The 27712-nt window shown below is 39.7% G+C and overlaps 1 protein-coding gene and 1 pseudogene across 1 annotated transcript in view; one reads left to right on the top strand and one right to left on the bottom strand.

Moving 5' to 3' along the window:
* The window catches only part of LOC144668059 (26S proteasome non-ATPase regulatory subunit 11), a 100444-nt gene that overhangs the window by 42664 nt on the left and 30068 nt on the right, over positions 1-27712 (top strand). The window contains exons 3-10 of the mRNA XM_078529819.1: positions 3273-3397; positions 4142-4213; positions 12974-13031; positions 17061-17255; positions 20198-20342; positions 20981-21041; positions 22455-22517; positions 25617-25742. Coding sequence (XP_078385945.1) covers positions 3273-3397; positions 4142-4213; positions 12974-13031; positions 17061-17255; positions 20198-20342; positions 20981-21041; positions 22455-22517; positions 25617-25742 — 845 coding nt within the window. The remainder of the gene's footprint in view (positions 1-3272; positions 3398-4141; positions 4214-12973; positions 13032-17060; positions 17256-20197; positions 20343-20980; positions 21042-22454; positions 22518-25616; positions 25743-27712) is intronic.
* LOC144667775 (large ribosomal subunit protein eL24 pseudogene) lies at positions 8274-8757 on the bottom strand (annotated as a pseudogene).

Genomic DNA, 27712 nt, shown 5'->3' with positions numbered 1-27712 from the left:
AGGTCCAGTAACACTATGCCTGTCTTGTAGCGAGTGCCAGAACATGACCACTGGTGCCCTTTACGGAAACCAGCTTGGGCAACATTAAGGATGGTCTCCTCTTCAGAGATGGACATGGTAGGTTAAGATGCTCAAAGATGTTAAAGCACATAGAAAGTAGTGAAATCAGTCACTAGCTATCTGCCAATGTGGAATCTTTCCCAGGTTTTGGAATGGCAATAACTTTTGCCATATGCGATGCTTTGGGAGTGAGTTTCAGTTGATGATTCTTGTGCAGAACAGAGTTAGCCAGGCAGGAGGATGAGGGCCAACTTGTTTCAGGAATTCTGGACCAATTTCATACCCCACTGCTTTGCCATATTTCAGGTCCCTTAATGCTTTCTCCAGTTCAAGCGATCTTGCAGGGATCAGGACTGCTGTGTTCTGCATGTTGCTGGTGTTGCTTTTTCAGTTTGTTAAAGGTGATGCACTTTATTTTCTTTTCCAAAGGTGTCCTCTCCATGGAGCAGGTGACTGGCAACTTGGTTTGGGACGACTGAAGGGCGATTTAGTGTAGCTGATTATTGGGCTCCTCCGAGGTGGCAAATCAGGCTTCAGCACTTGCGACTGGAATGAGTGAAATTGTGCTGTCCGATTTGTTCCTCCCAACTGGCGCAACATGCAGCATTGAGAGATTTAATGAGGTGGTCTGCTATATCAGGGTCACCAGATGGTTCATATTCCTTTAGGATTGCTGCATTCTCTGCATCAAAGCATGGGACATGGATGGGTCTACAGAATAGTAGCAGTATGAAACAGCTTGCTTAACCTGTTGTTCAAATATTTGAGATACTTGGTTTTCCAGCGTATTTTGAGATAGACTGGGCACTTTTCATGTCCGAAAGCAGCGGTCTTTGGCCCATTTGCGAGTTTCCTTGATAAACAAATAATGATCTGATGAGGATAGCCATTGCCCTGTATCATGGCTTTGATGTGTTCTATTTCAGTGTCAAGCATGCAAGGTGAGCAAATGGCAAGGGTCCTATTTACAAGATTTCTGGTTAGGCCAATCTTATAGCACGTGGATCTATAGGAATCCCAATGTATATATTGTCTGATGAAGGTAGGCGTTTGCTAGACAGAGTGGAGAACCTGTTAGTGGATTTCTCAACTGGCACTTCAAGCAAAGGACGAGCATTAGAATGCTCCATCTCAAAAGTAAATCTGAGCATGCGATGGAGCTTATTAAGATGTCTAAGGAAAACCAAAAAGACGTTTTGCCTACCGCATAATCGAGTAACATCGTATGTAAATTTCAGTGCCACTCTGATACCAGGTATAGAGGCCATTCGTCCCAGCAATTGGCTGATCGAATCAAACTGCATGCTTGTAATAGGCAGAGTATAAACCGCACTCAACTAGTCAGTGCTTGCAAAGCCCAAAACAAACATCTAGTGTTAGATGTGATTCCCAAATTAGGCAGCGCTTGCTAAATAATCTTAAGTATGCTAATAGCTACAAGAATGAACAATTTAAGAAAATCAGTCATGACAGTACCATGGCTTATTTATACTTGCTAGAAGTGACATATATTCATACGCAGGGGCCCATTTGCTGCCAACAAAAGGAATATGTTCAAGCCTTGCACCTTTTTTGAATTATCCAGGAGTTTGTGGAGCCTCTAGTTCCCCATTGCTTTCTCCATGGCAACTCCTCAGGCAATCAGAGTCAACTTGCCAGTCAGTAAGCACCCTTTTGTCCTGCAGTATAAATTGTTGTGATGGTTGGGAATTTGGCATTCTTGCATTTGTCCTGACGAGTGCAAGATGGAAAACTTCAGCAACATGTCTCTCTTTTCCGCAATATTCAAGTTCTGTACTACCAAGTGACTGTTCAAATATTTGTTGTAAAAAGGTGCTTCATTGTTACCTTCTCAGGGCAGTGTGGAACATGTAGAGTCATTGTTCGCAAAACTGTCCCATGTAAGTACTTTATGGAACTTTATTAGTGATAATAAATCCTCCATAGGGTCACTGGTTTGCATTGACTGGTAAGCCAAATTCCCTTTTATTGCACTGTACTTTGGGTTGTTTATCATGTTGTTGGGATTGAGTTCTGTTGTGTTTTCGTATAAAAGGTAAGCTTGTGTTTTTGATCATTTTATACAAACAAATTTCTTGTGAGATGTCTCACTTGAGAATGGGTGCATTGTGACAAACCTTACTCCATCGAACCATGGAAAAGTCATGGCTCAGAAAGAGGCCATTCAGCCCATCATGTCTGTGCCAGCCAGAAAAAGATTAAAAAGAAACTAGCCGCTCATTTTAATCCCACTTTCCAGCACCTGATCCATAGCCTTGCAGATTACAGCGCTTCAGATGCAGATCCAACGAGTTGAGCATTTCAGCCTCAACCGCTGATTTAGGCAGTGAATTCCAAGCACCCACCACCCACTGTGTGAAAAAGTTTTTTCTCATGTCCCCTCTGATCCTTCTACCAATCACATTATATCTATGCCCCTTGGTAATTGACTCCTCAGCTAGAGGAAACAAGTCTTTACTGTCTACCCTATCTTGGCCCCACATACTCCAGAATCTATTAATCAGTTTAGCTTCCATTTTAAAATTTTCTCCTATTTTTAAATTAAATACGCATAAATTATTTATATATATATATATAAATTCCCAAACTGGGCTGTACTCTGTCTCGTTCAATGCATGGATCATAATTCACTTTGTATTTGGATATAATTTGATATCCAATTATGACTCTCCAGTGAAAGCACAAAATTCCTGCTTGGCCTGTGAAACTTTTTGGCAAACTTAAGAATCACTTGCATATCAAGAGAGCTCTGAAACCTAGCAACATATTTTGTGTCATCTTTCTTGAATGCATTAGCATACTGCTAAGGGGGCATTGTCTCTCTTGCACAAAAACACTGACTATTTCTTTGCTTCACCCTTCCTCTTTGAATTGCTCCAGAAATTAAGATTTGAGCAGGAGTAATCAAGTGACAAACTAAATCTAAAGAGATGCATTTCCCAGAGTTTGTGGGCAGCTATTGTGAAAGTGATCACCAAATTCTAATTAAGTAAGAGTTGGAAAATGCTGTAGGTGCTTATTGGTTCCAAGCCTTCAGAATATCATCAATACAAAGAGAGAAAGTGCTGAAATGGTACCTACTAAAATACCATTAAGTGTTTACCTCTGGCTAAAGAAAATTCAGGATCTTGTCTTTCTTTTTGTACATAATACAACTCTGAATATTTGAAATTCATTTTTCCTCTCTAAAGAACTGGGGGGTCTGCTGAAGTATGTCAGACCATTCCTGAATTCCATCAGTAAAGCCAAGGCTGCCCGGTTGGTTCGGTCTTTACTCGACTTGTTCTTAGACATGGAAGCAGCAACTGGTCAAGAGGTAAGAGTCAATACTGGTGAGTTATTTAACTGCCCAATGCTGATTTTCTGTTAAATGTTTAATCTGCCAAAACAAATAAAAGCATAGAACCCAAATATTGCATGATTGATATCATGACCAAAAACTGCTGGACTCCTGCATCTCATGCATACCTCTAATTTAACGAATCCCACTTGCATCTTGGATGTGCATAGATGAGGGTCAAGTTGAAAGCTCAGTCCATCCGTCCTTTCAGCTGTTAATTTTTATATGGTGAGAAGGAATTATCAAGTGGACACCAAGCCACCTAATACGATGTCACCATGGCTCAGTGGTAGCCCCACGCAAATGGAGCATCTAGTTTAGGCTGACACTTCATTGTAGTGCTGAAGGAGTGCTGAACTGTTTGTGATGTCATCTTTCAGATGAGACGTTAAACTGAAACCCCATCTACCCTCGTGTCTGTAAAAACTCTATGAAGCATTTTGAAGAAAATCAGAGGGTTCTCCTGTGTCTTAGCTAAAGTTTCTCCCTGAGATCATAAATTTCTTTGTGCACAGTATGGTCCCACAAACAACAGTGTTATTGGACACTTTCCCTTACATTACTGAGATTGTAATGAATGGGTCAGTCGATTACATTACGGTATTGTTAGTTTTTTTTGCATAGGTTTATAAAATGCTGTGCCCTCACATCAGAAATTATTTAGCTCACTTTTCCATGTACTTAGTCATTGCGGAATTAACTGAGCTGTGGTTTTTACAGGTTGAATTATGTTTAGAATGCATCGAGTGGGCAAAATCTGAGAAAAGGACGTTTCTACGCCAGGCTTTGGAGGTATGTTTCTGATTTATTAATTGATCTCAACAAGGGAGGTAATATTAAATAATATCCAGTTCAAGTCTGCAATTCACCCAAGAGTTCAGAGGAAGTTTCTAAATCAATTATTTTTCAACTTGACAACTGGGTATTATTTGCATATAATTTTCATTTTTTATAAGCCTATCAAGCCAGTTACTGAAAGTAATCCTTTTTTGCAACAGCAAAGAATCTTTTGATTTTGACTTATTTTCCATATTTAGCCCTACGGCATTGTAGATTTTTACAAAACATTTTGTGAAATCATAGTTTTGGTTTCCTTGTATCATTTGGAGGAGTCTCCAATATTTATTTTTGACATTCAATACATTGGGCAACTAGAATGCAAATTTTTGGTACTCAGGACCTCTCTAGGTTCTGCATGCGAGAGGTAGTTTGCTTTCCCATGGTAATGAGGGAAATGAGCTAATGTTGGTCCAGTGTTTATATGCTTTCTAGCTAGCAGCTGGTTCCATTGCTGCATAAGCAGGGGTTTTTGAAAATGACACCACTGTCCTGGGTAAGGGAGGTGAATGGGAAAGAGATTTTTTTTTTGACTGCTAATAGTTTTGTCTGAGCACTGCTACTGCAGCTCTTAGTTGCCTGTGGTGTAATTCATTATTGCTAAAATGGGGCTTCAAGTTTTTTAAATCTGTATCTTATAAGTAAATACCTAAAATCGCAAAGTATTGTTATCTTGTCATATGAAAATGGTAGTTCAGAATATAATGAATGGTGCACACAGCATTTATACTTCTAAGCCATAGCCACTGACTTGAAAATTTGAAATGTATATTTCAGAGTTAAACTAAATTGCCTCAGAATTTTGTGTAACTTTTTTTAGTTTTGTTGAGGGGTTAATTGTAAAATTACTAAGCTGCTGCATACAAGGAAAACTTTTTTAAAACTTGCTCTTATTTGTTGGAGTGTATGCTGGAGTTGTGGTGTAGAATGATAAATGTTCATAAGGAGATATCAACCAGGGAAATTATATAGCGTGGATAGATTTGGAAAGGGAGCTGGAGAATCATTTGCGAGAAATTTGTGATACATTTACAGTTGAACATTTTCCTGAATCTTCATGTGCTTTAAAGTCTGTCTCAAAAAATAAAAAGATATCCTCATGTCTGATATTGTGAGCTTCCTATATAGGAAGGTGTAGGTGAAAACTCTCATGCTTAGCACTCTGCATTATATTAGTGTGCCAACTTGCTTTGGAACTAGGTAGTAAAGAGAATCCTTCTTTACAGTATTGATAACTATTACAGCACCAAGCCTTGGTTCTTAACGGATTACAATGTGATTGTTGCAAAGTTCAAAAATTTGGCGTTAGTTTGATGCAATCCCAGTGCAGCATGATTACGCACTCAATTGCACAAGGGAAGTTGGTGACCAGGAAATCTTGCACTAGGTTCTGAGACTGCTGATAGAGGTGTCAGGTGGCACTGATCTCTTGCTCCTTCTGAGAGTTAATCTTAAAACAACTGAAACTAGAACTTGGTAAGAGAAAAGTCCTGTGGGGTGAAAGTATGGGGTCTTTTAAGTGGCACTTGAAATTTTGGGTACTTAAGAACTGCTGTGAGAGTAGATGATTGCATAGCGTAAAGTTATGAAGGTGTTTTCGGATTATGATGTAGGCTTGTGTTCATCCACCAAAGGTCTTAATGTCACATAATGTCTTTAGCAATGGAAATATAAGATAATTTATCAATTATGGTCAAAATGTTCTTCTGCGTTAGTCCTAATTAGTTCCAAGTCTGATGTTGTTCAGCAGGCATGCAAGCATTCTCTGTACCTGGAGGAAACTTTGAACCTTGTTATGTTTGACTCAGTAGGGAATGATCTTCTTTGATGTTGATAAAGCTACTAGAATGTAATGTGCAGACAGGACGTAACCAACTGTTTTACTCTGAGGGAGTGGACTCTACACTCTGTTAAAGATGAGATGCAGCCATGAATAATGTGTTAAATGTCTAGAAGCAATGTTCTTAGAGCTAAATACTAAGAATTGTTGACTCATCTTGAAACAGTCCATATGAGGCTAGAGAACTGGAATCAGTTTGAGCTATGTACTCCCCTTCTAATTGGTATTTCTATCCCCAAGAAGGGAGATTTTAAATTAATAAGACTACTCACTGATTACGATATAAATTCGTCATTATTGTCTGTCTTCCTTTTCCTTTTTCGTCTATCCATCTCTAGGATGCATGACAAGTGTATTATGGCAAATGTGGTAAACTGAAAAGGGAACAGGGTTTAATTGCCATGATTATTGCCTGAAGCAGATTGTAGTGTAGCTTTAAATGAGATTTGAATGATGTAAGTCTCAGCCAATTATACTGCTTTCATGCACCTTATGATGTTCGACCACTCTCATGCAGAAGTTGGAAGCACCTGAATTTATTCAGGTGTGCACTTAAACTCCAGGACTCCACAGACAGTTGGAAAGCTTGCTGAATATATTTGTATGTCTGCCCACTATACCATTTCATTCAATGTCAACATCATTGTATTGGGTGGCATCATAAGGGACAGTTTCAAGATTGTGTTTCATTTATTTCTGGCCTGCTGTCCGCTGAACAATGACTGAAACTTGCATGTCAGTTGTCTAGTGGCCAGCCAGGAATAAAGCAGTGGATGTCTTAACACCTGTTTTCTTTTGAGGTCAAACTGACATGCCAGACAATGGGAGATTGTAGAGGCATCCTGACCTTCTCAGGCAGACTTGATAGTCTGAATTTTGGATCACGAGGATCATATTACCCCAAATGATTGTGGGTCAGCTGGGCCTAACTCGTGACGAAACTTGTAGGGGCTAGAATTATTCCCACTCCATTCTGCATAACGCTGCAAGGCTATGTTAACATGGGTAGGGTGAAGAGGGGTTGGCGCCTTAAAAGTGTCCTGTGCTGTTGAGCTGCATGGTTCAACTCCAGCGTTCCCCGTGATTGGGTTGCTAAGCTTTGGCTTTGCCAACTGCATGTAGGTAGATAGTGTATATTGCATATTAGACATACATAGCCCACTTTGTGGATTTTGTCTGTTTGGTTTGAAGACTGGCATCATGATATACTCATTGTGTGTCAGCTGAGATAACGAAGTGCATATCTTGCAAGCATTTTTTGCTTGTACCTAGCTTTATCCTTGATAGGAGCATGTGGATATGGAACAAAAGCCAGCATCTGTAAACAAACCAGGTGTTATTGTTTCTTTTAGCAAGAAAATTGCTTTCTGAAACTCTGCAAAGTAGTTGTCATTAGTAGTTATTAATCCATTGATTATTTTAAAGGAGGTATTGCATTAGAATTATATATAACCTATATAGGAAACTGGCATACACTTACAGTTTGATTACTATTAAGGTCAGTATTCAGTTCAAAATATATAAGCCACTGCAGACAAAACCCACCTCAGTTGCATTTAGCTAAATCAATAGGATATTCTGATGCAAACACACTCTGTTCACAAAGCTTAAGTGTACCAGTTCAATTGTAAACTAGTTGGAGCGACTTGCTTTGTTCTGTGAATGGTCAATTAACTTCTATCAGGTTTTTACAATTAGGGGGACTGTAACATCTTGGTAACATTATTGCACTAGTTATCCAGAGGTGCAGACTAATTCTCTGGAGATGTAAGTTCAAACCCCACCAGGACAGCTGAGAGAACTTAAATTCAGTTAATTAATATATCTGAAATAAAAAGCTGGTCTCATTAAAAATGAGATAATTAGTATTATTTATATCCTGTACAGGAAACTGACATTGAATATGACAGTGAAAAAAACTAAGTCAGTATTTAGTAGAAAATATTCAAGCCACTGCATACAAAGCTTGCATCAACCTAAGCATTGGAAACAACAAAGGTGCAGACTGCCCAGTTGACCTTGTAAAATTCTCCTCATTAACTTCTGGGGACTCAATGGCAACAAATGCTGCTCTTGCCAGTAACAACCACATCCCATAAAAGAGTTAAAAAATATATAATTTATTTTTTGAATTTTACTCAGGTTTTATTTTACATCAACGAGTGATTATTATATTTAGCATTTTCCACCAACACGTGGAGCCTGAGACTTCATTGGCTTAGCAAATTTCTGTTTGGGTGCTGCTTTCTGAGTAGCTTTAGCCTTAGCTGTAGCTGCACTGACTTACTTACTTTGTTGCAGCTTTGGCCTCCTTAGCCTCCTTGGCAGCCCTGTTTGCCTCTTCAGGTTGAGCCTTGTGCACCTCAGGCTTCTGATTCCTCTTAGCTATAACCTCAGCAAGAGAGGCACCAATAATAGCTTGTTGGAACTTCGCTGCACAACGGGAGTGCTTTTTCTGAATCTCTTCAGACTGCCCTTTCTTGTGCTTGCACCTGTACAATACAGTCCAGTTGATCTGTCGAGGGTTTCCCTTGGCGAAGAAGGCTGACTCACATTTTGAGTTCAGAAACTGGAAAACCTTCCCATCAATTCTGGCGTAGCACTTCCCGTGACCCGGGTATATTTTATACCCACTGAAACAGCAGAGTTCGGCCTTCATTTCACTGCATATATAATGGTGAACAATTAAATAACTAACTGGAGGAGGAGACTGCACAAACATCAACATCTTCCAATGATGAGGGATCCCAGCATGTCAGTGCAAAAGACGAGGCTGAAGTACTTGCAACCATTTTGAACGGGAAGTGCTGACTGACCTGCCTCTGGCTGTGCCTCTGCCTCGTCCTAAGGCCCCCAACATCATAGATGCCAGTCTTCAGCCATTCCAATGCACTCCAAATGGTATCAAGAAATGGTTGAAGGCGCAGATTCAGCAAAGGCTACGGATCCTGATAACATCCTGATAGTAGTACTGAAGACTCGTGACACAAAACTAGCCTTTAGCCAAGCTGTTCCAGTGCAGTTACAAGATTAGCATCTATCCGGCAATGTGGAAAATTGCTCGGGCATGTCCTGTTCACAAAAAGCAGGACAAATCCAGTCTGGCTAATTGCTGTCCCTTCCAACTTATTCTTGAGCATCAACCAAGTGATGGAAGGTGTCAATATCAAGTGATATCAAATGGCTCTTAGCAACAACCTGCTCACTGATCCTCAGTTTGGGTTCCGCCAGGGCCACTCAGCTCCTGACCTCATTACAGCCTTGGCCCAAACATGGATAGATGATCTGAACTCAAGAAGTTATGCAAGAGTGACAGCCCTTGACATCAAGGCAACATTTGACTGAGTGTGGCATCAAGGAGCGCTAGCAAAATTGGAGTCAGTAGGAATCGGGAGGGGGAAAGAGGTCTCTCCTCACTACTGAGTCAGTCCGTGCCAGCATGCAACAAGATGTGGAAACAATTCAGGCGTGGGCTGATAAGTGCCAAGTAACATGCGTGCCACACAAGTGCAACGCAATAACCATCTCTGAGAGAATCTAACCATGCCCTCTTGCCAATCAACAGCATCGTCATCACTGAAACCCCCACTATCAACATTCAAGAGTGGGGGAACAGGGTTACCATTGACCAGAAACTTAACTGGAGCAGTCATATAAATACTGTGGCTAGAAGAGCAGGTCAGAGGCTGGGAATTCTGCAGCAAGTAACTCATCTCCTGACTCCCCAAAGTCTGTCCACCATCTACAAGGCACCAGTCAGAAGTGCAATAGAATACTTTCCACTTGCCTGCTTCAGCAACACTCGAAGCTCAGCATCATCCAGGACAAAGCAGTCTACCACCTTAAACATTCATTCCCTCCACCATTAGTGCCCAGCAACTGCAGTGTGTACCATCTACAAGGTGTACTGCAGCAACTCATCGAGTCTGCTTTGAAAACATCTTTCAAACCTGCGACTTCTAACATCTAGGAGAAAAGGGGAAGCAAGTACATGGGAAAACCACCACCTGCATGTTCCCTTAAGAGTCACATACCATCCTGACCTGAAATATATCGCTGCTCCTTCACTGTCACTGGGTCAAAATCCTGTAACTTCCTCTCATAGCACTGTGGATTGCGACAGTTCAAGAATGCATCTTATCACCACCCACTCAAATGCTGGCCTTGCCAATGGCACTCCCAACCCAAGAACAATTTTTTTTTAAAAAGTGACAGCTTTGTATGAAACATCAATTTGATGATATCTGCAGATCTCCTCTTTTGAGTCTAAGCATAAGTTTTTCAGCTTTATTAATGACTGAGACTTGGATGTATGGAGCACAGTTTCAAAATTTCCAGATGACACAAAACTTGGAAATATTGTTCACTGTGAAGAAGAAAGAGTTAGATTTCAAGAGAACATAGATAAACTGGTGGAATGGGTGAACATGTGGCAGATGAAATTTAATGCAGCAAAGTGTGAAGTGATAAATTTTGGTAGGGTGAACAAGGAGGGGCAATATAAAATAAATATTGCAATTTTAAAGGGTGTGCAGAAACAGACCCACTGGTATATGTGCACAAATGGTTAAAGGTGGCAGTACCGGTGGTGAAATTGGTTAAAAACTTTAACTTTATAAACACAGGCATAGAGTACTAAAGCAAAGAAGCTGTGATGAACCTTGATGCAACAAGTGTTTCAGCCTCAAATGGAGTAGTGTTCAATCCTAAGCACCATATCTTTGAAAAGACATGATGGCTTTAGAGAGGTTGCAGAAAAGATGCACAAGAATGGTTCCAGAGATGAGGGATGTAAATTGGAGGAGCTGGGGTTGTTCTTCTTGAAGAAGAGAAGGTTGAAGACAAAATTGATAGAGGTGTTAAAAATCTTGAGGCCTGGTCATATTAGATAGAAAATGGTCACGTTGGTGGTAAGCCCGAGAACCAGAGGGCATCCATTTAAGGCGGTTAGCAAAAGTAAGCATGACTTGAGGAAAAACAGTTTTACACTGATGAGGATTATGAATGCATTGTCTGAGTGTGAAGGAGGCAGAGGGTGGGAGTGGGACCTGCTGAGTTGCTCTTGCTGAGAGACAGCACCGGAAGGATGAGCCAAATGGCTGCTTCATGTCCTCTAACCACACAAACATTGTGATTTCCTTTGTCCTTGGACACGTGTAACCTCTCAATCTTGTATTGCACTACAATGAAACCCCATAAGCCATACAACTCTTGTTATGGGGTTACCACACGGATACCCATGCAGATTTAGTATTGGTAGTGACTGAAGCGCACATTTTATTTTTGTATCCAGGGAAGAAATGTGCATTTAATGTTCTGTAAGACACCCTAAGCTGTTGTATTGTCTTAGTTATTGGTTAGAGGGAAGGTTTATTTATACCTAAAGATAAAAACAAAAAACTACTGCAGATGCTGGAAATCCAAAACAAAAACAGAATTACCTGGAAAAACTCAGCAGGTCTGGCAGCATCGGCGGAGAAGAAAAGGGTCATGAGGACTCGAAACGTCAACTCTTTTCTTCTCCGCCGATGCTGCCAGACCTGCTGAGTTTTTCCAGGTAATTCTGTTTTTATTTATACCTGTTAATTTGGAACACAAAAAGCAGTAATAATCTCTTTTGGAAGAGGATCACAAGAGGATTCATGTCAGATTTTTGCTTGGGCACTGGGAATCAGTATAATACCAGATATGTGTGTAAAGCCACATTTTCAGTTTGTAGGGAACAAGTGACTTAAGAGTGTGCTCCTTGGTGGTTGAGCAGGAGGAAAGCATTATTGTATCTATAAAGATAAAACTGCATTCAAATCCAGATCAGAAACATCTCTTCTGATTAGTTTGGGCAGGCACATTTAGTTCCTATTGGTAACCTGGAAATTGTATGCTGGCACTCAAAAAAACATTTGCCCGATGTGGCCATTGATTTGTTGACCGATTGCAAACGCCAACTCCCATGATTTTTATAACATCACAGTGAGCATGATTTTGCTGCCGTGGGTATTGTGATGATTTTTTAATGTTGACTTTGTATTTTTTTAATGTTACACTAAGACCAAATTTGTTTCGTGTATTGTGCCTTTTTTAAGATCAACTTCAACTTAACAGCAGAGATCAACTGGAGTGCTTTCTGCAGGAGCACTAGCTGTGGTATGGCCTGTTACAGCTAATAACTAGTGTACTGCAGCTAAATGTTTGCTGATCCTGGTGCTGAGGTACTTAATTGGCTTAAAGGTACAATTTAATGAGCATATTTTTAAATTTTCCATTTGTCATTATACTAGCTCTGCTGACATGCACATTTGAACAGCAATCAGCCACTTTTATATTCATGATTTTATTTAAATTTTATCCACGGTGGTTCCTTGAATTTTGAGTGCATTTTCCATGATGATTTGCTCATAATTAGCTTTCGGCTGATAAACTCGCTTGGTTATCAAAAATAGTTGGTGATAGAAAAGGGAATGTAAAGCAGCATAACATTGTGCCTCTCCTGATTTAGGAGTGTTCAAATCTTGACATTGGGTGCAAAAAAGGAAATATGAAGAAATAATTCATTTGCCCTGCTGCTGCAGAACTTTTTCTAGTTCCACATAATCTATTTTTTAATCAGTCTAGTTTAAACCTGTTAAACTAATTTTTCACAATGAACTGTACCTGTTACTTTGGCCAAACTGATGTTTTTGAAATTTTAGGATGGCTGTCAGCTAGGTATAGTCAGGCCCGCATCTTAAAGATTTAAAGATACAGAAGTTTGGTAACGGAGTTAAAGGATTTTTAGTATTTTTACTGTACTTCCAAAAGTATTGCACTTTAATGACTTGAGTTCAAACTTCAGTTGAAACACGCACATTTTAACTTTTTTAATATTTCCTATACAGGCTCGCTTGGTTTCTCTGTACTTTGACACTAAGAGGTACCAGGAGGCATTGCAATTAGGTAACTATTGATACTGCCTTTCATCTATTGGATAGCTAGCCTGAGAGCTGTGATCACTATAGCAGCAGTATGCTGGGGGGTGGCTTGGGTTCAAAACTTCAATCCAAAATTGCTTTCAGGTAAATTAGAATGCAAGAATTCACTCAAATCTTTCAATATCTCTCATATATCTAAGGTGTAAGTGGTAATGAATTAGCATGCAGGTTGAGTACTGCTGTCCCAAAAAGTGGTGCATTTTGTTATTAGTTTGAAATCTTAGTGACTGCTTTAAGTTGTGTGTGTTTTAGTTTGGGAAATTTATGGTTTTTCAGCTGTTTTAGGATGGATATTGTGGTGGACTGATAATTAATCAGATGATGCTTAAGAACACTTAACTAGATAGTGCAATCAGTATGATCTAAACATTGATATCTGGGGAAACTATACTGAAATTTAACACTGAGGTATTCATTACTGAACACACACTTTAAACTGTAGGATACATGATTTTAATTCAAATTTGCACCTAGTGTTGACATCTTGTTTAATATCCTGAGACATTTTGCTGTTTGTTTTGACACCTATTTCAGGTTAAGCAAGCTAAATTTCCATAATTTTATTGATTGAAAAGGTTTAGAAAGAAAGATGGACTTTTATGTAAGATCTTTATTGCATCTCCGATATGCATCTCAAAGAACTTCACAATAGTGAATTATTTTGAGCACTGTCACCATGCTTAAATCAGCAGAAATAACTGCTTCTGGTCTCAGTTTAAAATGAGACCAATGTGTTAATTTCAAACCTTTTTTTTAAGTTATTGGACTATTCGGTGTCTTTCAGTGCACTTCACAAAATGTCTTGTTAAGGCACTTATCCTAAACCATTTTGGTGTTTTTCTCCCCCACCCCCACCCCCCCTTCCCCAATAACCACGATGGCTCATCACTGCTCTAAGTCATCAGTTCTTTTCAGTCTGCAACATACAATTTCCACTAGAGGGCAGAGCTCTTTAAACTTTGGTAACTTGCTGTCATTTTGGACCATAGTTTATGCATCCCTGACTGCCCACTAGAGGCCAGTATACTACTGAAGTATAATTGAATTTAATTACAGGATTTATGTTGGTACAGATATGCTGAATTTTCACAAATTAACATTTTTTAAAATTTCAACTTCTATATTTATACCTTGGAAATCTTTAGAAAGAAAGACAGGCATTTATGTAGCATCTTTACTGCATTTCTGAGAAACATTTCAAAACCCTTCCCATACTGAAAATGCATACCCTACATAAGTTAAGTTGTAAACAGAATTAGTACTAGAGGGGCAGAAGAGTAGTGGTAATAATACTGAGAAATGGCAAAATTTATTACTATGTGTGTCCATTGCCAGCTATACTTCAACTTATTACGCAGTGTTCAGGAATTTTTCTTCACGCTGTCTACGTATTAAATCAGGTTTTTCTGACAGAGCTTGAAGCCGACTTGGATTTCCATTTTTATGCAAAGCATCTGCTTTGCACCGTTGTTTTCAACCTAGCTATGCTCGGTAGCTAGATACCATTGCTAAATATATAGAAGTAATTTCACATTTTCTGCTTCATTTTTAAAAAAAGTTTTATGACCTAGTATTTAGAGTTGAAAGATGCAGCACAATGTATACATTGTGGTGCATAAGTTTGTGTCTGATTTTTCTTGCCTGTTCTTGAAAGATTTGAGCTGTTCTGTTAAAGGTACAAAGCATGGCTGAAGTGCTCATCTGTTGCGAGAGGGATAGTTGGGTATTGAAGAGGCGTGTCCCTCCATTTTCCAGCAGGTACCAAGTGCAACAATAGCTGAGGCCTAATATCAGATCACGCACCTGTACTTGGACCAGAGAATGATTTTTAACCTAAGTATTTTTAAAGGGATTCCCACGATAGCTGATTGCTTGGCCAGTCATTGATTAAACCCATATGTTTAGATGAGTCTCAAGTTCCATCTGTCATCTGTTAAATTATTGTATCTCGGCAGTTATAGTTGTGCCTCGTGACCCTGTTTTAGAGAAGGAAATATTTGCCAGAGTTCTCGCTCTTGACTACTTAACTTACGGCTTTTGCTGGAAATGTGCATCTGTAAACATCGGTTGATGGGCCAAAAGTCTGTTACTGTGTTAAACTGGCTTTCCTGAAAGGTAGAAATAATTAATGTAGGAAATGCTTTTTAGTAGGTTGGAGTAGGTCAGCTTTTCTTTTCTCCTAGAGGTGGCCCAGACAATAGCTGGAGAGGAGGGGAATAATGTTTAATAGCTGAGACTGGAAATTGAATAGTCTTGAGTGACAGTGCAATGATGCAACATTAGATTACAAAGTAATTCAAACTTTGAAGATTTTGTACCTTTATTGTAAAAGATTTGGCTCAGAAATTGAAATTTTCATCAGCATCATAGACTGTACTTTGTTCATTCATATGACAGTTTACTGGCAGTCATTTTGAAAAGGGTTTTCCAATTATGCAGTACCTTGAATGCCATAGAAAGCGTCAAACATAAATGCAAGATCTAAGCATCATAACTTCCAAGTGTTAGTTTAGCACTGCCTCCATCTCACTTCAGTATACCTGCTTTGCAGTATTCTTGGTGCTCTATCTAATTACATGTGCACGCACACACACACACACACACATCCCCCTCTTACAAACCTGGAACTCTGCACCCCAAAAGGCTACTAATGCTTGACCAGGTGAAATTTTCAAGACCAAAATGTTGGGCAAGGATATCAAGGGTCATGGAGTGGCATTAAGTTGAAGTATGGTTGAGCCATGACCTAACAGTCTGACAAAAACATACTTGAGCTAGATGGTCTATTCTTGGTGGCAGTTATGATATATATTTATATTGCACTGTGTGTTAATCCAGGGATATCTAAACAATTTTAGTAACATTTTCAAACAAGAGTAGTTCATATAGCCACAATCCAAACCATCCCAGTTTACCTATAGCTGCATTTCTAAAACTAATAATTCTGAATCTTATTTGGTGACAGGAATGATAAATTTGAGAACTATTCAATAAAAACTTACTTTTGCCATTCTCACTAAATGATGCTAATGTTAAACTGAAGCAGTTTTCTTTTTTTGTGATTAATATTCATTAAGTGTAGGCTTTTTAAGTTTCTGCAATTAATTAGAATTAATATTTGTGTTGAAGTTTTCTGTCAATTTCCTGAACTCACACTTTATGTATGATTTCTCTTTAATAAAAGAATTATATTCCTGTAGCACCCAAAGGAGGAGAGGATGAAAAAGCTGCTCCCTGCTCAGCCTCCTAGCTCCTCACCACAGCTGCTGTTCACTCACCTACTATTCCCCTTGTTGTCTTTCTCCATTGCATTATGCTCTCCATGACCCTTGACCATTTCTTCCCCCCTCCAATCTTTTTGTGGGGCTGACTGATTAGAAAAATCTACAAGCCAGTGTTGGAAAAGAGCTGTTCCCTAATTGGACCTAAATCCATTAACAGATAACTAACTGTCTTCAATCTGCCAGCCCACCAAGCTTAAAAAGCCAAACTAGTCAGAAGAAATTTAGTAACTGGAAAATTAAGTGAGGAAATTGGGACTTCATAGGATGAATAATTGTCCCTAATATGGTTTTCTGGCCACAGTTTAGGCCGGTTTTGTTAGTCACCTTTCCCAGCCCTCTCCCACAGAGGCTCAGTGACTTCCTTTTCCTCCAGTGAAGCACTGCTGACCTTTTTCTTTTCTATGTCGTAGGAACTAAATAAATGCAAGTTGTTGATCACCCTGCTCTAATGAGTCATAAACTGTTACAATTGGGCAGATGAGCAGGAAATGATTTAAGGGTAAAATCTCATCTTCCCTTAATTCAACTTGTTCATCAGTAGGATTAATATTGTTTCAAACTGACGACCCATATTTCAGAAGTATTTTGAGTATTACTGAAATAAAGAATAATGGTTCAATCAAGAGGATTATCGCCATCAGTAACATCCTACTTGATACAGACATTGAGCTCTTTTTTTTAAAAAAACTAAATTTTCTAATGTTTTTCAGGATCACAATTGCTTCGTGAGCTGAAAAAGATGGATGACAAGGCACTTTTGGTGGAAGTTCAGCTGTTGGAGAGTAAGACATATCATGCTCTGAGTAACTTGCCAAAAGCACGAGCTGCCCTGACCTCAGCACGAACAACTGCAAATGCAATTTATTGCCCACCCAAACTACAGGCTGCACTCGATATGCAGTCAGGTATGGAACAAAATTAAAACTCATAACCTTTAGCCTTTTTTAATGCATCACAGTAGGACTTTTCCTTCCATTTACCCCTCCATTTACCTGTGTCAAAGCTATGTTATCAATGTGATTGTTCACAAGTTCATGGATGGTAAGGGCCTTGCTCACAAGTAAATGTATGTTCTGGAGTGAGGTGCCAATCTATTGGCAGAGCCCAGAGTTAGAGATGGGAGCAATGAGAGGGACTGGAAGGAGGTAGGCAAGATTAGCATCAAGCATGGAGACAGTGGTATGGGTTAATTGGGGTTGGAAGGCAGCAGCAAGTCCCTCGGTGGGTCTGTTGGAGGATGGCAAGAGAAATACAGAGGGAAGCTGTACGATTATTTAAGAGGGAATCAAGCCTGTGACAGCAGCAGAAGAGTAGATGAATGCTGAGCAATTGGGGTTTGTGAAGATAGAATACCCAAGGGCAGAGAAAAGAAGAGAGGCATGATAGTGAGAGGGATAAAGAGAAAATGGGAGAGAAAAGGGAAAATAGAAATTGGGGCTTGATCTCAGGACCAGAGCAGCCACCAAAATGCAAATGGACATGGGAGTTCCTCCTACATTGAAGTGGTTACATGCTAGATCAAGATAATTAAGCTTTGTCTCTTCTCCCAAGCATTTCAATGTGGGGAAAAGGTAGTTTAAAATCAGAGGCCTGATAAAACTGATGTTGGTCAGGTGGAATCAGCAGCAAACTGATGTTTAGTTGTGAGGTAGGTGAGTGAACCAGGGGCTTTCAACAAATGTATGTACTTCCGAATACACACACTTCCTGTGGCAGCTGTTGCTGGTCTTAGACATCCACAAGAAGATAAAGCGAGCCATTGGCGCCTGTAGATGGATCATCACTGCTGACAAATATCAAAGTTGCAATAACAAAGTGCCATTTTGTCAACCGCCCAACTAAGAATCAATTATAATGAAACAAGTTTGATGGTTTTCTATTAATTTTAAAGGCCAGTAAATTATATGATTGAAAATTAATTTATTCCCCAGCTGACCCCATTGGTCAGATCAAAAGCTGAGGTGAAGCCACCATCCTAACCACTGATGAGACAGGACCTTTGGAGGGAATTTGACAGTGAGGCAGCCTGAAACAGCAGAGCATGACCTTCAGCAATAGCCTCTCCTGCTTAGCCTTCGCAAGAATAACAATGAGGTGGATTGACGCTGATGTTGATATCATTCATGTTTTTCTTTCAGTCAGAAGCAGATGTGATTAAGTAACAGCACTTTGTTCGAAGGATGGATCTTGTCTCACAATTCTTAACAGAAAGCAGCCCTCCCTGAACTGCAAAATCCCAGGACGTGCACCCCCCTCCCCACCCCAACAAACCCCAGTTCTGTCAGAGACCCAAGATACAGCCTCAGTGCTATGATACATGAGGAGCAGACCTGCAAATTGTTGTTACGGCTGCAATGTTCTTAAAACACTACAACACTAAAGGGAAGAATTTTCATGATTGCAGAACTGTCAGGGAAATAATTAAGTTAAAATAGATTTGTAGGCTATACTTCTACCTGAAGCTTATCGAAGAAAACCCTGCAATGTTACCTGTACTGTATAAAGCATAAAAATGTTATGCTCTTTGTTGGGATAGTTACTGAGAGATTACTCTAACCTCAAGGAGCCTAGTAATTGCCAATCTTATAGCAGCCCTTAGGTAAGAGATAAACAGGGTCATCATATTGCATTGGGTCAGTTGATCGCGCACTCATATGAGTTAGAAGGTCACTGGTTCAAGTCCCACTCTAGAGATTTGAGCAATAATCCAGGTTGACACTTCAGTGCAGTATTGAGGGAGTGATACTGTCTGATGAGAGGTTAAACCAAGATGCCATCTGCTGCCTTGGTTAGATGTAGAAAAGAGTTCCATGCACTATTTGAAAAAGAGATGAGTTCTCCCACTTCTCCTAGCCAACATTTACCCCTCAAACCAAGTTCACTAAAACCTGGCGATCATCACATTGCTATTTATGGGACTTTCCTGAGCCCAAATTAGCTGTAAAGCACTTTGGGATGAACTGGGGTCATGAAAAGACTTGTATAAATGCAAGCCTGTCCTTGCCCTCCTATTTTTTCTTTTAATTCTTTCCAGCATTAATATCAGCACTTGCATTACAACAGCTTTGGTGCTTTTGATGTGATGAAAGAGAATATTAAAAAAATCTGTTCACAGAACTTGAAGCATTGGAGAACTCAAATGCTTTTGTGTATTTCACACAAATCTGTCCATTTAAAATGATCTAATGCATTGAAATTTTGTACTGCAGAGATGTTTTTCTTACCACCGCTTTCTTTTTAAAGAGCCAATTTGGTTGCCCAGCCTTTTTCTGCCATCTAACCATGCGCCCCCCCCGCCCGCCCCACCCCGCCCCTTCCCTTTACCTCTCCTGAAAATGCTGACTGCCTTCTGGAACACACAGTTCCATGGACACGGTACCGCAACCAAATGCTCATCCTTCATGTGAAAGTCTCGCCTGATTATTTCATAGTATGCCCTTCCAGTAGGGATCACTGAATAACGACCAGAATCATTAACTGCAGCTAATTTTTCTTCTCTAGGGGCATTGTGGCCAATTGCAGGAGTTAACTACAGAGATCTGCTCAGTGAGCACAGTTCTGGAATCAAATACGAAACCTTTCTGGTCCATATGCCTCACCTGTTCACTGCCCAATGACTTAACTGGTTAAGTCAGTCTGCGAACCCAGATTTTTGTGACATTCCTGCTCTCATTGGTTTGAAACAGTTCAACCTAATACTAATAGAAATATTATCTGTAATAGAAATGCTGTCCAAATGGAATTTCCCATGTCTATTTGTCTGCTAGAGATATGCAGTTGGAAAATAGCCTGCCTTTAAACATGGCCGCAAATTAGTTTTGCATTAACCTGAGATTGTTGCTTCTAGGTATTATCCATGCTGCTGAAGAAAAGGACTGGAAGACTGCTTACTCCTATTTTTATGAGGCATTTGAAGGATATGATTCTATTGATAGTCCCAAAGCTATCACAGCATTGAAATATATGCTACTGTGCAAAATTATGTTAAATACGTAAGTTTAAAAAGTTTTGATCAAAATTGCTTGTGCAGGGTACTAAGTGAATCGAGGGATGTGGGGTTAGTTGGGATGGTGGAATTGAGATAAATGGCCAGCCATAATCTTAATGAATGTTGGCACAAGCCCATGCACCATAATTACAGGTAGGGAAAGCATTCCCATTTAAAAAAAATATATATATGTAATGGCCTGGAGACAAAAAAACTGACCTTGGAGGTAATTTCAGAATATTGTTGACAATATGGTTCATGGGTTTAGGTGTCTGATTTGTATTTTGTAGTATTTCTTGATGCCAGTGAAGACTTTCTTAGACCATTCTCCTTTTCACTTTACTGTACTTATTGAAGATCAAAAACCAATCCCTTTGTGTTTTTGAAAGTACTTGTGAAACTAAATGCTGCAGAATGCCTTTAAAGCTAATGTCCACAGTGACCTAAATATGTGGCATATCAAAGATTGTTCCATTGTGATGGCAATGCCTAAGCATTGCCTTTCTTGTGTTTGGGCAGGAAGAGACCATCAGAAAGGATGAAACTTGGTCTAAGGGTGAGCTTTGGCAAATTGTGTGACAATATTTGAAGATAAGTGTATCACTTAATTTTCAAAATGTGTGTTCTTTGTTTTTCTTTCAGACCAGAAGATGTGCAGGCGTTGGTGAGTGGGAAGCTTGCTCTCCGATATGCTGGAAGACAGGTATGATAAAAATTAAACATTTAATTTTGGGAGAAGTGGGGGATGAGAGTAAAGGGTAATAGATGTTTTCTTAGCATGGATGTTACTCACCGATGCTTCTAGGTATTCAGCCCTCAATTTACCTGGGGAAGGAAAATATTTTCCTCTTCATGCTCTGAAATCTGACGAAGACTGTATGGAGAATTGTAGTGCAATCTGTTCATATATAAATGGGCCATATGGGTTATTGGAAGTTTGTCATCCATGCAGTCAGGACTCCGAATTGACCTGACTTCCCTTTTTATGAGAGTGTAACAGTTGACAGGACTGGGCCTGTCAGGGAAGATTTATGATCATAAAATGGGCTAGCTTCAATGGGTAGCCATAGACTACATTTGAAGAAAGCAAGGTGGAGTTATCTCTACAAATTTACTAAGAACCCTTTCCTTTTGGTTAACTTACAAAAGATAATACTAGTATGTGGAAAAACAAATGTGAACAAAGTAATTGGTAGTTCCACCCTCCTTCCGATGAAGTACCTGAATCAGTTTTCCCACCGCCTTCTTCTCCAGGCCTGGATCTCCGATGTGTTATTAGTCTAGCACTATTTCATTTTTCCACCCGTTTTTCTTGTCTCATGAAGCTGTCCTTAATACTGGCAGATCTTTGTTATCTCGCCCAAGAGCCTTAGCAGATGTCCGACTGGAAAGGGCGTACACTTTCTGATGCACATACACTTCTATTCAGGATCAGAAAGCCCAGGGTTGTCAATTGCAGCACTTCTAATGTTGTGCTAGCTATGATCAACTGATCCATCAGAAATTAAGGAACAAATTTACAGCCTTCCTGCTGTATATGGCATGGTGCCACTACTGGTGATACATTTGCCCATTACACTATTAAGTGAGCATGTGGTGTCATTTCTGAAAGAATTTGTAACATCCTTGTGAGGTAGACTGGAGAAAAAAGATTCAGACCCAGCATTTGGCTGAGTTGATGTGCCTTTCCATAGGTTTTGTGTTTCAGCATGAAGCACTTGAGCCATGCAGATAGTGGTGTGGAACCAAGAAGTCAGTGTGTAACTCAACAAAAAAAATCATCAAGTTTAGAAATGGCTCATCAATTAACTGAAAAACATGATGAAAAAGCACAAAATAGGGGTAACGTATGGGTAAAGCAGTAGTAGTATTGGGCAGGCAAAGATAGTAAGCCTACTGTCTTGTCTTGGCCCTAAATTACTCAGACTGTGTTGTGTTGGCTATTGTTGAAAAGAGTTGGGGTGAAATGGCTGTGTAGCTTATATAAAGACACAGATGAGTGTGAGATAAAATACTCCAAGCTATACGTTTGTACACCTGGAATGTTTAAATCGTGATTGCAGTTGGAGTCCACTATTAACTAGTAATTTCACCTCAGTTTTTGATTTATTTTAAGACCGATTCGCTAAAATGTGTGGCCCGAGCAAGCAAGAATCGATCGCTGGCTGATTTTGAAAAGGTAAGCTATCCAAAAACTGAATTGCAGTTAATGAGAAATGTCACTGTTGGCTGATGATATGCAGAGCCCATAGTGCGAGGGATACTGTTTGCTAGGGGCATGAAGTTCAACTAAAAGGACACATTGTTAGCTGATAACATGTTTACCTTCTCATTGCACAACAAATATAAGCAGAAACATTACCAACTTGTGGAGTAAAAGGTTTCAAAGCAAAAACTTGAGGCCTTATTATGAAGTAGTCCATGGGCCCCCTCACTACAGAACATGACTATGAAAAGTAATATATAGCGGCTCACTGATACTGTTGTCCAAATGGGAAAATGATCCATATAAGGAATGGGAAAATATTTTTCCTCTGACATTTATCCTCTTCCTTGCACTTCCAGGTGAACTGTAAATGTTCACAGCTTTTGATAAGAATGGTCGTTTGGTAGTACAGAACTTGAATATTGCTGAAAAAACAATTTTTTTTTGCCGAAGCTTTTCATCTTGCATTCGTCAGGACAATTCGTAAGAATACCAAATGTAAAGGGAATAACAATTTATATTATGTAAGAAGGGAGTGTTGTTTGGTTAGCAAGTAGACTCTGATTGGTAGAGGTGTTGCCATGGAGAATGTGCCAGTTGATGCTGACTGACAGTTAACTGCCAAGCATTGATTGAAATTTAAACCAGGCAGCTGGACTCTGGTCAAGGCATTGCCTTTTGGAATTAACCAGCGAATGGCTGTCCCTTATTTTGTTTAGGTGAAACAGACACAATGTGTGTACAGGTTCTTTATCTGAAAAGAGCAGAACCCTGTGTATTAATATATGTAGCTTCCAGTACACGCAAAAGCACTACAGTGCAAGTTCGACTGAAAATCTTAAATTGGTTGTCAGTGTAATTCTTAGCACACTGAGGATTATTCAGCAAATGTTGTCCAATCGCAGAATCACACCTAATGTTGGATACTATGTTTTGAGTTTTGCAAGCACGGGCTGATTGCGAACAACGGAAGAGACATGCTGTTTGATACGATCCGCCAGTCTTTGGCACGTACGACCTGCATAACACCACAAGTGGTATTCGCCACTAACAGGATGCTGCTGACAAGCCAAAAAGACATTCTGCCTATCTCTCAAATGAGTAATGTGGTACATGAATTTCCGTGTCTGTGAGATTCTAGGTATGTAGACTGTACGTCCCAAAGACTGGCGGATCATATCAAACAGCATGACCCTTCTGTTGTTCGCAAGGTACAGACATTTCCCAACCAGCTGTGTTTGCAAAACTCAAAGCGCAGTGCCCAACATTAGATGTGATTCTGCGATTGGACAACATTTGCTAAACAATCCCCAGTGTGTTAAGAATTACGCTGACAACCAATTTAAGATTGTCAGTTGGACTGCAGTGTTTGCTTGTACTGGAAGCTACATTTATGTTGTTCCCTTTCTATTTGATGTTCTTGTGAACTGCCCTGATGAGTGCAAGACGAAAAACTTTGTCAAAAATGCCCCCTTTTTTTTTTTCAGCAATACTGTTGATATGGTTTTAGGGATGCGAAGGTGTATATGTTGCTTCTTTTCCCAAAGACAGCTCATTTCTTATTACTGAGGGATTTGCAAATAAGAAACTTGGTAAGTCCACCTTCACCACCCCAAGAAAAAAAACAGATTTGCAAATAGAGAGCACTGCAGTCTGGATTATAAAATTGAATAAAGGCTTCATGAAATTAGATCACAGATTCTAAAATTTTGGCCTGCTATTCATAACACAAGAAGTGCTTCCACCAGGAGTTTCTTGTTCTCAATAATATCACCATGTACTGAATAGCTGGTGGTGACACATTTTTGTAAACTTGGCAGGTTGTACCAGTTTTTGATCCCCAAACTTGTTAACTCGATGTAGCAAAAGTTGCTTACATCATTGAGTTGCAGTTGCTCTTAAAAGGCTATTTATCCTAATGGTATTGCCTTCAGTATTTTGTGACAAACTTTTGTTTGGTAATGGATTTTAACAAGAGCTGTTTCATTATTATCACACCTGCGCAAGGCAATGTCTTTAAGTGAGATTTATATCAGATTGTGCATTTCTGAACAAATTAAATAAGTTTGTCAGACACTTGCAAACAATCAAAGTAACATCTTAAAATCAGAAGAAAAGTAACAATTCAATGGTAAAGTTGAGTTGTTGGTTACTGCGGTCATTAATCGGTTAATCTTGAGTGTTTTTTGACTAGATAGTTTAGATTAAACATTTATTTTTGTAACCAAAAATCCAAATTCAACCAGGCTGGCAAGTCACTCAGATTGGGTGTATTTTCTGTTAAATAATTTAAAATGCATCTTTCATGACCACAGAACACCCCAAAGCATTTTACAACCAATTAAGAATTTTTGCAGTGTGTCGTCAATCATGTAATGTAGGAAATGCAGCAGCCAATTTGCTCCCAACAAGTTCTCACAAACAGCAGTGTAATGATGATCAGATAATTTGTTTTTTGTTGTTGATTGGGTGATAAACATTGGCTAGAACACCAAGGATAACCCTTCCTGTTCTTCATCGAATTAGTGTCGTGGGATCTTTTGTGCCTACTGGAGAGAGCTGACCGGGCTTCAATTTAACATGTCTATCAAAAGATGGCACCTCTGACAGTGTAGTACTCCCTCAATACAGCACTGGAGTGTCAATCTAGGTTTTTGTCCTCAACTCCTGGAATGGCTCTTGAACCCATAACCTTCTGACTCGGGCAAAAGTGATACAAACTGAACCAAGGCAGACCTCCTTGCTCTTGGTATGCCTCCAGGTAACAATATGAAAGAAAGATTTGGATGGAACAGTTCCTTCATTAATTGTTCAGAATGTCATTGGTGGAAAATATCATCTTTCGCCAAGACTATTGTCAAGCAGCCTGCAAAGTGGAAGGTTTAGTGCAAATGCCTGTTATTCTAGAATGGTTGACTTAGGGATTTTTGTCATTGTGCCAGACACTCATGGCAGCTTTTGCCTTGTCAAATTTAGCCCTGCAAAAAAAAGAAAAAAGAACATCACTTTAATTTGCTTAACTTGTGTTATCTTGTCTATTGTGAATTATAACTCTGCCCTTATGGGTTCCAGGCTTTAACAGATTTCCAAGCAGAGCTACGGGATGATCCAATTATCACCACGCATCTGGCAAAGCTGTATGACAACTTATTGGAGCAGAATCTTATCCGAGTGATTGAGCCTTTCTCCAGAGTTCAGGTAATTGCAAGTAGTATGAATGAAACAACGTTCCCATTTTACTTGCATACAAGTCTGGGATCCATCCTGAAATGAATTGCAAGCCGTGGCGTTATTAGAAAAATATTGGCTGCTTCAATATTGCTCAAGTGTAGACCATTAATGGTTGATTTTCAATGGATTGTTTCCGAAACTGACACCATTTTGATTGCCAGGATAGTGTGTAGCGTCCATGTGTATATCAGAAGATAGCATCCTTTTTAAAGAGGTTCCATTTCGTGTCAATGTTTTCTACCAGTTAACTAATTTTTGTTATTGGGGAGACTAAACACAAACTGGGTGACCGCTTTGCGGAACATCTTCGCTCAATCCGCAAGCATGGCCCCGATCTTCTGTCGCTTGCTATTTCAATTTACGTTCATTCTCTCATGTTCACATTTCAGTCCTTGGCCTGTTGCAGTGTTCCAGTGAAGCCCAACACAAACTGGAGGAACAGTATCATCTTCCGATTAGGCATTTTACAGCCTTCTGGACTTAACATTGAGTTCAACAACTTCAGACCATGAACTCTGTCCTCCATTTTGATTTTTTTCCACCCCCTTCCCCCACCACCTCAAAGTGCCAGTCTGTATCTTGTTCTCATGTTTTGCTTTCAGATAGGGCTGAATTTTATGCCGCCATTAACACCTGCTTTAGTCTTTAATACTAGCATTATAATCCCTTTGTCTTTTGTCCATGATATAGTTTGCTATTTAATCCCTCCTGATCTCCAACCTATCCCTGACCTTCTATTTTGCTCCATTCCACCCTTTCAACTGCATAAAACCCATCATATTTCTACCTCTCTTCAGCACTGAAGAAGTCATACAGATTCAAAAAGTTAACTCTGTTTCTCTGTCCACAGATGCTAGACCTGCTGAGTTTTCCCAGCATTTTCTATTTTTACAAGTAATTTTTGTTATTGCATTTGCTTGCTCGTTTATATGCAAATGTTGCCTTTTATTTTCTATTGTACTATTATGCATTCATCAGCTAACAACACCTGCAATCGACTTCCGAAATAATGTTTAACCACATCTTGCTACACAACTTTGGGTCACGGAGCTGTTATTTTCAGTTTGTGCCCCCATAGTTAACTCAGTAAAGCTTTTTTCTCAAATATAAATTTAAACTGATGAATGAATTGAATGCATTCCAAATTTTCCTAATTGAGCCCTTGGAATGCATGCACAGCACGCATAAAATGCCAGTACTTGTATTAGTACCAGCATGTTGCACATTGCATCGTTTAAAGACAGGTGCTATGTTAGCACACCAGATCAAATTTGCCCAGCCCTTGTATTGAGTTCATTGCTCCTAGTGTTGTTTACCTCTTCACTATTTTGATCTGCTAAAAAAGGAATGGGCAGCTTTCTGTGATCAGTTATCACATTTTCAATTAATTGGTATGCTGGGGAAAAAATAAATAGGTGAGAACCTTTTGGCTTGACATTTGTATTTGCCATCCATTCTGAATAGATAAATCTAATTCAACCCAAGAGTTTATAGTGTTGTAATAGCAAATTCGAAAGCTCTGAGAGCAACATAAAATGCCCATTGCTAAGCACACTACCAGTATTTTAACAGCCTGGCTCTAGGCAATGGTTGCAATGGTAAAGAACAAGCACTACTTATTCTGCATGAAGTGGGATAAATTAGTAAGTGTAAAAACACAGGAGAAATGAACGCTGCCATGAAAAGAGTGGAAATTGTTGACTGCTGTCTTTCAGCCATGAGTCTTCATCAGTACCAAGCACTGTACCTCGGTCTCGCTGACCCTCCCCCCTCCCTCTCTGTCCCGCTGGGCCTTCCCCTCCCCTTTGTCCTGCTGAGCCCCTCTCATCCCTCCCCTCCCCCCGGCCTCATCTCGCCGACCCTCCCTCCATCCCGCACCCCAGGGCCCAAGACAAGGGCAGCGTAAGACAGGAAGTCAGCAAGAGGAGCTGCCAGTG

The sequence above is a fragment of the Cetorhinus maximus genome, chromosome 25, assembly GCF_964194155.1.
Source record: "Cetorhinus maximus chromosome 25, sCetMax3.hap1.1, whole genome shotgun sequence".
In the NCBI taxonomy this organism is placed as follows: Eukaryota; Metazoa; Chordata; class Chondrichthyes; order Lamniformes; family Cetorhinidae; genus Cetorhinus; species Cetorhinus maximus.
The sequence above is the reverse complement of the archived record's forward strand: the minus strand, read 5'-3'. Positions and strand labels throughout refer to the sequence as shown.